The sequence below is a fragment of the Drosophila miranda genome, assembly GCF_003369915.1.
Source record: "Drosophila miranda strain MSH22 chromosome Y unlocalized genomic scaffold, D.miranda_PacBio2.1 Contig_Y2_pilon, whole genome shotgun sequence".
NCBI lineage: Eukaryota > Metazoa > Arthropoda > Insecta > Diptera > Drosophilidae > Drosophila > Drosophila miranda.
This window is the reverse complement of record NW_022881614.1, coordinates 21,570,122-21,583,909: the sequence shown is the minus strand read 5'-3', so window position 1 is coordinate 21,583,909 and position 13,788 is coordinate 21,570,122. Positions and strand designations below refer to the sequence as shown.

The 13,788-nt window shown below is 49.5% G+C and overlaps 1 protein-coding gene across 1 annotated transcript; it reads left to right on the top strand.

Moving 5' to 3' along the window:
- Window positions 1–9,251: 9,251 nt before the first annotated feature.
- LOC117193006 (protein three rows-like) lies at window positions 9,252–13,708 on the top strand. Its single transcript, XM_033397730.1, has 4 exons — window positions 9,252–9,595; window positions 9,655–10,653; window positions 10,705–11,382; window positions 11,537–13,708. Exons 2-4 carry the CDS (start codon window positions 9,844–9,846, stop codon window positions 13,583–13,585), a joined length of 3,537 nt encoding a protein of 1,178 aa, XP_033253621.1. The 5' UTR covers window positions 9,252–9,595; window positions 9,655–9,843; the 3' UTR covers window positions 13,586–13,708.
- The last annotated feature ends 80 nt before the right edge of the window (window positions 13,709–13,788 follow it).

Sequence of the window (13,788 nt, the reverse complement as noted above, 5' to 3'; positions counted from 1 at the left end):
AGTTGAGCAAAAACAGATTTGATCGGGTCTTTTCAGTCCCTTTTCTCAATGTGTTCGTCAATGAGAGGTTTTTATCAGATGGTCTGATGAGCTCGTGAGGTGGCTCAAAGGGGGCCTAGCTGAGGCCACCGGACGGGTCGCAGGTTGCGGATAGCGAACGACCTACCTATATACAGGTCATATAGGCAGGTCAGCTGCGAATAATCGGACATCCCTAGGGAGAGTACCGAAAATAAGCAGCCCCGGACAGCCAGCGGGTGTTCGCGAAGTAGCAACACTGACGATGCGCTTGTGGTGCCGCCTCGTATAAGTAGCTCACAAACTCCCCTATCCCTACACACTACCTACCCACATCCCAACCTCCCACATTCAGCTCACACCGGGCCGGACTAAGAGTGTTATTCGACCCGTGCCGAGAGTCAGCCTGGCTGGGGGCCCGGTATATAAAACTAGCCCAGTCGTTAACGGAGAGCTCAGGGACTTGGCAGCCCCCCTGTTCTAAGTATGCCTTATCCGGGCAACGTGCATCTCTGCCCGGACGGACCGTACCCCTTCTCTGCAGCTCGTGGGAAAAGAATGGAAGAATTTAAAAACAAAAAAAATGAGTCTGGCACTCCCCAAATGCCAACAGGGAGCAATCCCAAACAGGGGAAGGCAGCGGCCCAAAGGCCTGTCCCGACCCGCAAATCAGCAGGGAAAACCTGCGCGGCGGAAGATGCTAGGGAGAGCCCAAAGGGGTCCCATCCCGGTGTCGGGGTGGGTGGTGAATTGGCTCCCAAAATCGATACCTTGGCAGAGTGGCTATGCAATCCTGCGGCTGCTCTGCCTGCTGGTAAAGTGGCGGGTGATGAGTCACCATCTACTAGTGTCCAAGCCAAATCTTTTACATATGCCGATAGAAGGAGTGCTGGCAATATACTCCGTCGGCAGAACGCAAGCCAGATGTCCAGCCCGACGGACAAATGGATAAAAAAGGTTGAGTGGGCCTCGAAGGTGCTGCCGAACTTTGGCAAGGAAGCACCGAAGAAGGAAGCCCCTCAGCCAAAAAGGCAGCGCTCACAAGAGACTCCGGGGCCGACACCGAAGCGCTCCAGAGTGCTGCCTAGCACATCATTTGCGCAGATTGCCAGAGAAAGGACGCTGATTGGCGTCCTGGACAAAGGCAGCGCGGACTCCCGGATACCTAGAAACCAGTGGAAGTGGGTGGAAGCGGCACAGGCCGACCGCTGCTTCGAGCTGCTGGAAAAGCAGCCTGGACCCCCCCCCCGTCTGCAAAGACATGGGCTGGTACCAGGGCTGCATAAAAATCGTAGCCTGTGAAGACGAGCGCTCCGTACAGCTGTACAAAGCAGCGGTAGCGCAAGTCGGGGAAGTCTACCCAGGGGCGAAGCTCGTCGCTGTAGACTGGAGCAAAGTGCCCAGTAGACCAAGGGCGAGAGTCTGGGTGCCCGCCTCCATGAAGGAGCCGGAGCGCATCCTAAAAATGTTGCAAAGATGCAACCCCCACCTCCCAACAGCAGATTGGAAGGTGGTCAAAGTTGAGACGACACAGGGCCCCACAAACCAGGCGGTGGTCGTCCTCAACAAAGAGTCGCTGGCCCCGATTGAGGCTGCCAAAGGCGAGCTCAATTTTGGGTTCAGCTCTGTGACCGTAAAAGTCTACAAGTCGGATGCGGCGGCCGAGGCACGTCCTGTCGACAAGCCAGTTGTGCAGGACGCTGCCTCGGAGATCGAAGCACCCGACGATCACACAGAGATAGACCCAGAGGGCTACTCCACCGATGGCACGCTGAGATGCGACTTCGAGGCGATGTGTTGCCACGAGGAAGTCGAGGACGATCCGGATGCCGACATTACAGTGGTGGAGAACACTAAGGATGTCCTTGAGGCTCCTTCAGATCAGCAGCATCCGCTGCTCTTATACTCCGCCTCGAAGAGAGCGGAGCAGACGTAGCCCTGATCCAGGAACCTTGGATAGTGGGAGACAAGGTTTGTGGACTAGGGTCGAAGGAGTACAAGATAATTGTAGCTCAACATGAAGGTAAAACCCGCACCTGCATTCTCGCCAGAAAGCACCTTAATATCTTTCTGCTCCATAACTATAGCGATAGCGACAACACGGCGACAAGCCTAGAGCTGAAAGGGACACATCTAAGGCTGATGTCGTCCTACATGGCCCATGAGGGAAACGATCCTCCCAACGACCTGGTTCGCAAACTAGCCAGCGACAGCGAGAGGTCGGACATAGACCTATTAATAGGTTCCGATGCCAACGCTCACCACACTCAATGGGGAGCTCGAACACAAATGTAAGGGGTGAGTCACTTTTCAGCTTCATCCTCAACTCAAATCTATTTATTTGTAATCGGGGCAACGACCCCAGTTTTATAATTAAAAATCGACAGGAGGTTATTGACATCACCCTAGTGTCTTCCAACCTGTTAGACATAGTCAAGAGTTGGCAAGTCCTTGATGACCACTCTTTCTCTGACCACAGATACATCGAAACCACACTATCTCTCGAGTGTCCGAAACCTAAGGACCATATTAATCCCAGGAAAGCCAACTGGGAAAAATATAGCTCAGCCCTGGAGGACTTACTCCCCTCCAAAGCACCATCATGCCCTGACACAAAAGACGACCTAGATCGCCTAGTGAACAGGTTCACAGAGGCATGCAACAAAGCCTTCGCGGCAGCGTGCCCCTCTAGCAAACCTAGGGGGAAAAAGAAACCCCCCTGGTGGTCAAAACAAATAGACATCCTACGTAAAAGCTGCAGGACCCTCTTCAACAGGGCCAAAAGCGCGAACGAGGAGAGCCACTGGGCAGACTACAAAATCAGTCTGTCACTATATAAAAAGGAAACAAGGAAAGCAAAAAGGGCCTCTTGGCAAAAATTTTGCTCGGAAATTGAGGAAACGTCAGAGGCCGCAAGGCTTCGCAAGATTCTCTCAAAAACTAACCCCTCGGTAGGGTATCTTAAAAGGAATGACGGCACGTGGACTAACTCCAGTGAGGAGTCCCTGCAGATTCTACTAGACACACATTTTCCAGGGTGCACAACCATCGAGACGGCACATCTTCCAGGAGAGGGACCGGTAACCTCGATGGATCACATCCTCACAAAACGTAACATAAGCTGGGCAATAAACAGCTTCAACCCGTTCAAATCGCCAGGCCCAGACCAGGTAATCCCGGCCCAGCTTCAGAAGGCCGGGGATACGGCCATCAACTGGCTACAAGGTATCTTCAGGAAGATACTGGCTGTGGGTACAATCCCGCGAACATGGCTTAAGGCAAAGATAGTCTTCATTCCCAAAGCTGGGAAAGCCTCGCACTCAGCTGCAAAAGACTTCAGACCAATCAGCCTATCGTCCTTCCTCCTCAAAACCTTTGAGAGACTCGTCGGGCTGCAACTGAGGACAACTATACACCCTCAGTTGCTGTCAGGCGCACAGCATGCCTACCGGAAAGGAAAATCCACGGAAACGGCTCTTCATGAAGTGATCTCAGCGGTAGAGAAATCTCTGCATCACAAAGAGTACTCACTCATAGCCTTTCTCGATATTGAGGGAGCTTTCAACAACGTTGTACCGGGCGCCATTACAGAAGCCCTGACTGACCTGGGGGTGGACCGTCACTTGGTGATGCTCATTGATCAATTGCTCACATGCAGGACGGTGACATCATCGATGGGATCGTCCGCCCAGTCAAGGTATGTCAACAGAGGCACCCCGCAAGGTGGTGTCCTGTCTCCTCTTCTGTGGAACATAGCAGTCAACAAGATTCTATGTGACCTAGAAGGGGGGGCTGCAATGTCGTGGCCTATGCGGACGACGTTGCGATTATCTTCTCGGGGAAATACCCCCAAACACTGTGCGACTTAATGTCCACAAAGCTAGCGCAACTGTCGGATTGGACAGAATCGCGCGGTCTGGGAGTAAATCACTCAAAAACGGAACTCGTACTATTCACAAATAAATACAAGGTCCCGCCCCTCAACCCTCCAATACTACAAGGATGCAGGCTCTCCTTTAGCGACAGTGCCAGTTACTTAGGGTTGGTAATTGACAAGAAGCTTAGCTGGAACCTGAATGTCAAAGACAGAGTGAAGAAGGCAATGACTGCACTCTACACATGCAAAAAAGCTATTGGGCTAAGATGGGGTATGATCCCAAGCATAGTCCAATGGATATATCAAGCTATAGTTAGACCAATACTACTCTACGGAGTTACGGTGTGGTGGCCGGCCCTATCAAAAAGGGCGATCACCAAGCAACTGGGCAAAGTCCAGCGGACTGCCGCCCTATGCATCAGCGGAGCTCTTCGCACCACCCCAAATGATGCGCTAAATGCCATCCTATGCCTACAGAGCCTTGACCTCGCAGGAAAGGAAAGGGCAGAAGCAGCAGCAATACGTCTAAGAGACTCAGATCAATGGGTGACACAGTGCATAGGTCACTCAGCCATATTAAATAATAGCAGTACCGTCCCCTCAAAAACAGACTACCAAGTTCCAAGAGAGTACACAGACACTCCCTTCGACACAATCATCCCTCACAGAGACGAATGGCTCGAGGGACTCCCAGGCCCAGATGGGGCCATAAACATCTTCACAGATGGATCAAAGCTGGACGACAGAGACGGAGGGGGAATCTACTCTGAACAGCTAAGCATAAGGCATTCCTTCAGACTCCCAGATCATTGCAGTGTCTTTCAAGCGGAAGTCATAGCAATCAGGGAGGCTCTAGACTGCCTACAAGCGGCTGCCGTCACGGCAACCAAGCTAAACATTTATAGCGACAGCCAGGCTGCGATCAAATCGCTAAGCGCGATTTCCTCGAACTCGGCCACCGTGGCAGACTGCCGCAAATCTCTGCACGAGATGGCTCAGCAATTTGCTATTAGCCTGATTTGGGTCCCGGGCCACCGGGACATCGAGGGCAACTGTATAGCGGACGAGCTGGCCAGATCTGGCACTACAATCCCCCTTCTCCAAGACAAGGAGGATATCTGTATGCCAATGGCCACCTGTAAGCTCATTATAAGGGAGCAATACAAGCGACTAAACAACGATATGTGGCAAACAGTGCCACGATGTCGCACAACTCGGCAAACATGGCCGACCATGGACATGAAGCGCACCTCCGAGCTCCTCAAGTTAAGCAGGAAAAGGTGCAGCGTAGTCACACGTTCCCTCACGGGACACTGGCTAATAGGCACCCACGCTAACAGGCTGGGGGCCCCACATAACGATTTTTGTCGCAGCTGTAGAGACGAGGAAGAGGAGGAGACAGTGGAACATCTGTTCTGCTCCTGCCCAGCTCTCAGCAGAAGAAGGCTACAGCACCTGGGCTCAGCCTTTCTACACGACATCTCAGAGATGTCCAAACTATGTCCCAGGAGGATAGCGAACTTTGTGAGAGCATCTGGATGGGATAATTGCTGACAGGAAGTCTCACAACGCAGGAAGGAAATGATCCTATGCGGTATCACAACGGGCCGAAACCGGCCTAAGTGTGACGGGTTCCGAGCGAGCCCGGCAGCCGCCTCAACCTAACCTAACCTAAATGTAAAATCGAACTCAAGAGAAGCCTGGAGATTCCTCAGAAATCTAAAAAACTGTCAAGAGGACACCCCAGAAATTTTCGACCCTGACAAAGCTGGGCCATACCTGGAATTCCTTAACGAACAAATAATCTCAGAAGCAAAGGATGTAGACGAAGAAATGTACTCAACCAAGAACAATGAAAATCCTTTCTTTTCCTTGGAAGAGTTAGAGGCTGTGTTAGTCAGAAACAGAAAAACGGCAGGAGGAATAGATCACATCACATACGAGATGCTGAGTGCTCTCAACACTAGTATAAAGACAGAACTTGTACATTTTTACAACCGTCGAGTGGCTATGTGCGATTTCCCAGTCGAATGGAGATCTATCAGAATTGTACCAATACCGAAAAAAACATGGATCTGACTGACTTAAAACATTTTCGACCCATATCCCTCATTTCGGTTCTAGCCAAGACAGTAAATGGCATGGTGAAAGCCAGGCTGGAAAAGCATATACAAGAAAACAAGATTATACCCTACAGATCTTATGCATACCAAAAAAACAAGTCTGCAGCGATGTGCAGAAATGATGTCATCAATGTGGTAGCGGCAAAGAAAAAGAACAAGGAACACGTTACTCTTGTGGTTGTTGACCTCAACAATGCCTACAATTGTGTCAACCTGAAATTCTTAAAAAGACTAATGGAAAATGAGTGTTTTCCTAAAACATACATTGACTGGATCATCAGTTTTATGCATAGCTCGCAAACGACGGTCAACACTTTTTCCCTTTGCTGTCTCGTCACTGACAAAACCAAAAAAGACCACGCAGAACACTTTTTGTCTCTTCGCTTGTGTTATGTGTTTCGGGTTTTCGCTTGAGCCCGACACACGATCGGGTCTCACAATAACAGCTTAGAGAGACACTTTGGTCAAGCGCTCGCAGCAAAAGTGTCTTTAGATGAGCAGAACCCAAAAAGTGTCTGAGTAAAGTGTTTTTAGTTTTTTTTTCGTGTTTATGTTTATTTATTCATGTTTTACGCATATTTTTGGTTATGTTATTGTAATATTTATACTTATTTGCGAATTTTCTGCAAACTGAAGAGACATGGATATGGATGTATGTATATATGTATGTATATATTTTGTATTAATACGAATTTAGCTTAACCACTAACAATGAGTTAATATTTTCCGCACTTAAAGAGCAACGTTTTTCATTCAAAATATAATGAAGTGCTGAAAAGGCTCTTTCGACCGATACCTGAGTGGACGGTGTAGCCAGCACCACCTGTGCGAGCGAATTCAAGTGTGGTGATCTTAGCTTCATGCCGTTAAAAAGCTGCAATATATCGGAATTTAATGGTAAACGGCCATTGTTCATAGCAAAGTTCTCCACATCAGTAAACATTTTGGAAAGTTGTTCAGGAACAGGCTCATTTTGGGTTTGGGACAGTGTCTGACACAATTCACGAAGGCAAGTGATCGTTGCCACAGCCACCACACGTACAAGCACGCATACATACGCAAAAGACACTTTTTTCGTTCGCTCGCGACAAGATGCTCAGTGAAAAACAGGAACAAAAGAGAAGTGAAAAAATCGGTCTTTGCTTGAGCGAAGAGCGAGTTGAGCAAAAACAGATTTGATCGGGTCTTTTCAGTCCCTTTTCTCAATGTGTTCGTCAATGAGAGGTTTTTATCAGACTATGCGAGCTATGGTTTTATGTCTATGAGCCTACTGAAAATAGGGGAAGCTGTTTAGGTAGTTCAGGGAGGAATACCAGGGCTCTTGTCTGTCGCCCCTCCTTTTTAATGTATACACAAAAAGACTACATCAGATCTGTGATAGAAATACTCATATGATGCAATTTGCAGATGACTTCGTTATAATCTCTCACAACAGAGAGTTTACTGTAGCGGTTGAAAACCTTAATAAAAAACTAAATGACTTTAACCTTCTATGTGGTGATCTCGGTTTTAGCTTCAATCCAAGCAAATCTGCAGCAATGAATGTAGGAAAAAGACAGGTCAGAGCGGTAAATATTTCTGTTAGAAATGTGCCTATACCAAATCGAAAAGATATCCGTTTCTTAGGCAGACTGATTAGCGCAAACATGTCAAATGTCAGTCATGTAAAAATGGTTAAAGAACAAACAAAAAAATGCAACAGACTCCTCCAGACTACTATCAAATCAGGTCTAAAACCTAAAACAAGTACCAACATCTTCAAAGCTTTTATTAGAACAAAACAAGAATATGCTATCACAAGTTTTTCAGACATGGGATCTGGAGCAAGTAAAGATATAGAAATAGCGCAAGCTAAATCACTCAGAAGGTGTGTTGGGGTGCCACCTGACACAAGCAAACACGAAATGTTTGTCCTCGCTGGTGTAATGCCACCTGTTTTCAGGGCGAAATGGCTTACAGCCAAAGAACTGCTTAAAATTAAAAGGTTCAATCCAACAATGTTTGACGAGCTAATACGCTCAAAAGCGGATACGAGTTACACACGTACTTTAAGAGAATTTAATTCCATCTTTGTAAACACTCAAGAATGTGATAGTGTTAACACATGTAACAAAATCCATGTATTAGATAAATTTTTAACTAAGGGTAAAGAAGAATACTCGAATGAAGAAATAAAAACTATATTTTATGAGATTCTGAACAAGTACAGAAAGGACGACTGGAACATTCTATCAACAGATGCCTCAGTTAGAGAAAGTACATGTGGCATAGGAATAGTAGAATGGCCTAGTGGAAATATCCACAAGTACAAAATAGAAAACAGATTATCCTCAGTAGGTGCCGAGCTCGTAGGCCTTAAAAAGGCCTGCGAACTATGTCTTAAATATAATTACAAAAAGGCTTTGATTTTAAGTGATGGATTAGGAGCTATTAATTTAATTAAAAATGAGAATACAGACTCGTAGCTAGTGAATGATATTCACAACATAATTAACCAATCAGACATTCAGAAACTTGACATTCTATGGGTCCCTGGTCACAAGGGTGTGGCCATCAACGAAAAGACTGACATAGCAGCAAAGGCTGCTACAAGTGAGGGGTTTACAATAAATATAAAATACAGCTACAAGGAGGCTCAAAGAGAAATTAGGAACTTTTTAGTATACAAATGGAATGAGGACTACAGGACGAAGTGTAGGACGAAGGGATCCAGCCTCATAGACATATTTCCAGACATACCCAGTAAACCCTGGCATTTTTCTCTTAAATGGAATGCTAAAAGCATCAAGACCATTAACAGACTTATGACGGGACACACATACGACAAAGTCTTCCTACACAGAATCAAAGCAATTGACTCAAATATCTGCGAAACGTGCAATGTAACTGAATATGCCGAACACCTGATCCATTGATTGCCAAAGATTTGCCGGGCTCAGAAGGAAATTCAAAATCTTTAAATATTATAACAATTTACATCAATTATTAATAAAAAAAAGAGTCGCTACATCTCAGAGAGCTGGCAATCTTCATCAAAACTGCTGACTTAAACTTTTGACCCCTTTTTTCTTCATCATGTTATAAAGTAATTTCAGTTTATTTTCTAAAACAGTAAAGTAATTTTCCTCTTTTTTTTATATACCGACCTGTCAAACTCGCCAAACTACATCACCAGTATCTGATCAATGTGGCTACAGTGCTACGATCAAAATTCCGATTCATCCTTGAGATGATTTAAAAAAAAAAAAAAATAATAATAATGTCTGCCGATATAGTGAAACAGTTGAAAGGCACTCGATCCGATGTTGAGGCTGCGGCCACGACAATTAAGCTGAAATTCAAGGAATTCAGCAAGGGCATCGGGATAAGCGACGCCTCCTTTCCGCTAAGATATGAGTTGAGCGTGTTGCGCCAGCTGTGTCTCGCCTTGAAGGACAATCTGCACCAGCATGACGATCTCTACTGCGACATTGCGGCCACCGTGGTACCACACGTGGAGCCCTACGAGGAGAAGCCGAGCCTGTGGGAAGCTCATCTAACGAGCCTGCGGTACATACATCGTGAGCTTTGTCAGGAGGTAAGTTGAAGAACCAAATGCTTGCTAGCTGGTATCCTAATTGTACGGGTGCCTCGCAGAAATCCCTGACAGAATGCCAGAAAATGTACGGCCTAGTCCGATCGCAGCCCTGCCGCCTGCAAGGGGAGGCTGACTACAAGTTTTATTTGGACATCCATCTGACGCACTTCAATGGCATTCACTTGCAAATGTAGAAGGAGACGTTGCCCATCGCCGCCACAGATCAACTATATTACGCCTTGGAGGCAATGGGTGTCCTCTTTGACACCATGCGCCAGCGTAAAGTGGCAAAGAATGCGGCTCTCCTGGTCCAGCTGAATGATGCCCTGTTCAGCAAGCGAAGCAAAGCCTTTCTGATGTACCTGAGCGCCCTTCCGCCCGAGAGCACGACGAAAATGTACGACCCGCTTCTCAAGCTCCTGATCTGCAGCTGGGCCACACCCAGCTCTGAGCTGACTACTCAATTCACGGAGTATCTGGGCCTGGTTCTGGCACTGATGCAGATCGACATGTTTTCCATAGAAGCGCCGCTCGAACAACAACTGGCACTGAAGTTGCTGCGCATTTGTCGCGACCTGTACAAGGACGTCTCTCCGCAGAACTACTCCATCCAGCTCCTCTACTACTATGTCAAGCTGTTGTACGTGCGCGAGGCTACGGCGGACTTCAAGCGGACTTACATCGATCTGTGCAAGAAGTTCGTCTACTTCTTCGAGCACAAGGGCGCGACGCACGCCAAAGAGCAGTGGTTCATGGACCTGCTGGTGTTCTTCCAGCGCCTGCAGATGCTGCTTCATCAGAGCAGCAACAAGCCTCCCTTAGACATTTTTTGGCAGCAGCTCGAGGGCGACGACAGTCCCGAGGTATACACCGCCCACTTTCAACTGCTGCATGGCTGCCTTGGGCTGACGGTGAACGTAGTGAGGAGTCCGCTGGGGACCAGCTGCTCCAACGAGGCCTGCAAAAGCATTCGCAGGCATTGCCTTCTCTCCTTCGGGATGTGCGCCCTGGAAGCGTACGTTAACTGGCAGCCGACGACCGAACAGAAGTCGGACAAGGTGCGTCTGCCACAGCTGGAAAACCTTTTACCTAATGAGCTTTCTCTTCAGGCACCCTATAAGCCGCTCTTGGGCATTCTTGGCTACACCTTGGACGTGGCCAAGAGCATGAAGTGCCTGGGGCCCTCCGCCATGGAGCTAGACAAGTTGGTGCGTCTACTGGCACTCGTGGCCGAAAAGGTAGCGTGTCCCGAACAAATGTCCCTTGTGCTGGCCTTCTTGGAGCCCTTGCAACATCTACGACCGCTCATCGCCAGCCAGAAAATGCTTAGTGTGCTCCTGCGAATCTACAAAGCCAGTGTCCACTGCAAGAGCTCCGACATGGCCAACCGTCTGCAGTCCACCTACCTTGCGGCCCAAACGAATCCCTCGCGGTTGCGTTCACAGCTCTTCGTCCACTACCACAATGCCAATAATACGGAGAAGTGCGTCTACGAGTGGCACGAGTCCAGTCCTATGCCCAACCCCCTAACCCCCGCCCAAAAGAAACAGCTATACGATGTGGATCTGTTGGCCGTGCTGCACTTCCAGAGTGCGCTGCCCGTACCCCTGCTGCAGTCGCTACTACGCTGCCGTCACAATGACTACCACCTGGTTCTCCTGGCACGCAAGATGCGCACCGACAGCGAGGTGGTGCGTCAGTGCGAGGAACTGCGCTCCCAGCTGCAAAGCACGGCCCTCAAGCAACCGCTCAGCCGCATGCAACAGCTGGCCATTGGCCATACCAGTATCAGTGTGCTACTGGAGGCTTTGGAGGCACAAGACCAAGTTCTCGATCAAGGAGACGGCCGAGAACAGCCTGGAGGAGTTAATCGTCAAGAACAACTTGCTGGAGCTCAACATTAAGCGGGAGCATCGCCTGGTGGAGTTGGCTACATCGGCCATCGCTGGCTTCGCGGCCTTCTTCGAACGTGCAGACCAAGAGCCCCTCGGCTGCGACGATACACCAATCGACTGGGAAGCCCTGATCGACGATGCGGTTGCTGCAGCCATGGCTCTGTCCACCATGGGCTACATGGCGCAGGCCGATGAAGCCTGGCTGCTGATACTCAGGATTGGGCAAATGCTGGACGAGAGATTCACCTACCTGCGAGCCCTGACCCACTTCCTGGGACAAGACCACCTGAATTCTAACCAGCAGCTCCAACTCTCCGAGGAGGTGGATCGAGCGCAGGAGCTGCTCGACGATCTGTGGCCTCAGCTCCAAAACGGATGGTTCTTTAAGCGCCAACATACTATAGTGATGCTCTGCCTCTGCCACATGGCCAGCTACTATTCGCGGCAGGACTGTCTGTGCCACGCCCAGCTGCTGTTGCTGCAGGCCGAGGAGCTGCGCGCCCAGTTCGATGAGCGAGTTGGCAAGAGCGACATTGTGCAGATCACAATTCAGACAGTTCGCTTTCGATTGGACTACCTGCGGAAGAAGCGGTGCAGCAGCCTGCCTAGGAGGCCGTTGCCCCTGCGACAGCTAGACACGCTGGTCGACAGCGTGCGCAACTACTGCACAGTGTCCAGCGTGGACCTGGGAGCCCTGCAGCTGCTGCTGCCTGACCTCGTGAGGGAGAGCACCGAGTGTGCGGCCAATCGGCTGACCGAGCGGTTCGCCTTTTACGGCACCACGCTTAACCTGGTGCTGCAGTCGGGTATGGCCCTGCGGACCATTGAGGTGCTCATCTCGTGGCTCTGGATGAACCTGCAGAATGAGTACCTGGACCAGGCGCAGTCCAAGCTGCGCCTCCTGGACCATTTGCTCGCCATCAAGCCGCTTAGTCGAACGCTGGTGGAGCAGACTTCGGCCAAATACATCCCCGCAATAGCCACCAAGGAAGATCTCAAGGCGAATGCCATGAGCGAGCTGACCAGCAACATGCTGCAGAACCAGCTGTACGTGGCCACACTCAAGTCTCTGCCCATGCACGAGCCAATTCCCACCAGCCATCAGCTGCAGCGCTATGTGAGCAAGCAAGGGATGCCGCCCCATCTACGGGACAGCATGCAGCTGCAATGCATCTACTTTATCGTGGGATGTCTCCATGCCCGCTTCAGCTTCTTGAAAAGGGAGACCGATCAGCTGGACGACTTCTACGTAGGGGCAGGCAATTGGCTGCAGGAGGATACCGTACGCACCGCCACACTGGGCTCCATGCTCATCGTGCACGAACTCCACCACGTCAACTATCTTCGCTTCAGAAAGAAGCACAAGGACGCTCTCAGCTATGCGGAGGCAGGTCTCAAATCAGTGTACCAAACGGCGGACATCAACTATAGCTTCAACCTCATGGTCCAGATGAAGACGGCCCGGTTGGAGCTGCATCCCGTTGGCAAAGCGAGGGCGAAGACCATTAGGCGAGCCCTCGCTTTTAACACTTCGCCAGAGGATAAACGCAGGAAAGGTGTTGTTGAGGGGACTACCAAGGCAAAATCATCTGCCAGAAAGACGTCCAGGTTCAAGATATACACGGAGCTGGAATTGCGACCACCCATCGGCTGCAGCAACAGCAGCAGCAGTAGCAGCAAGAGCGGCAATGAGAACACGCCACCATCGGATCATGTGGATCTGAATGCCTGCCAGACGATCGAGATAAGCGATGACGATGCTGCTTCGGTTTCAGCTTCGACTCCGGCTCCCTCTCAACTGAAACGATCCCAATCTGTGCCAGCCAAGGCCACAAAGACACGCTCCGCTAGAATTGGTAGCCAACTAAAAGTACCAGAGATCATCGAATTGGACGATACCATGGAAGAGACGCCTTCCACCTCATCGGCAGCCTCAGTGAAGCGGTATCCGACTAGTGATGCAAGGAGCACTCGTGCCCGCAACAGGCAACTCGAGGAAACGCCAGCGACCACGCGGGGACGACCACGTCGGAAGGTACCGGAGCCTGCACCCCAGCAGGAGACAGTCAGCCTTAGGCGGCGGCAAAGGAACTGATCAGAACTGACACTTGCATAGGCTTATAATAGTTTATAGTTAATATTTTTTTGTAGCTTGTCCTTATTCCATTTGATTGTGTATTTATAAACGTTATGGCAAGGAGATCGACCTTCCAGAGAATGTCTAAAATGTTCTTATTGCTTGAGCACGCGTATCAGCGAACTCTTGCAGATGTCCTGGACCCACCGACCAAACTGAAT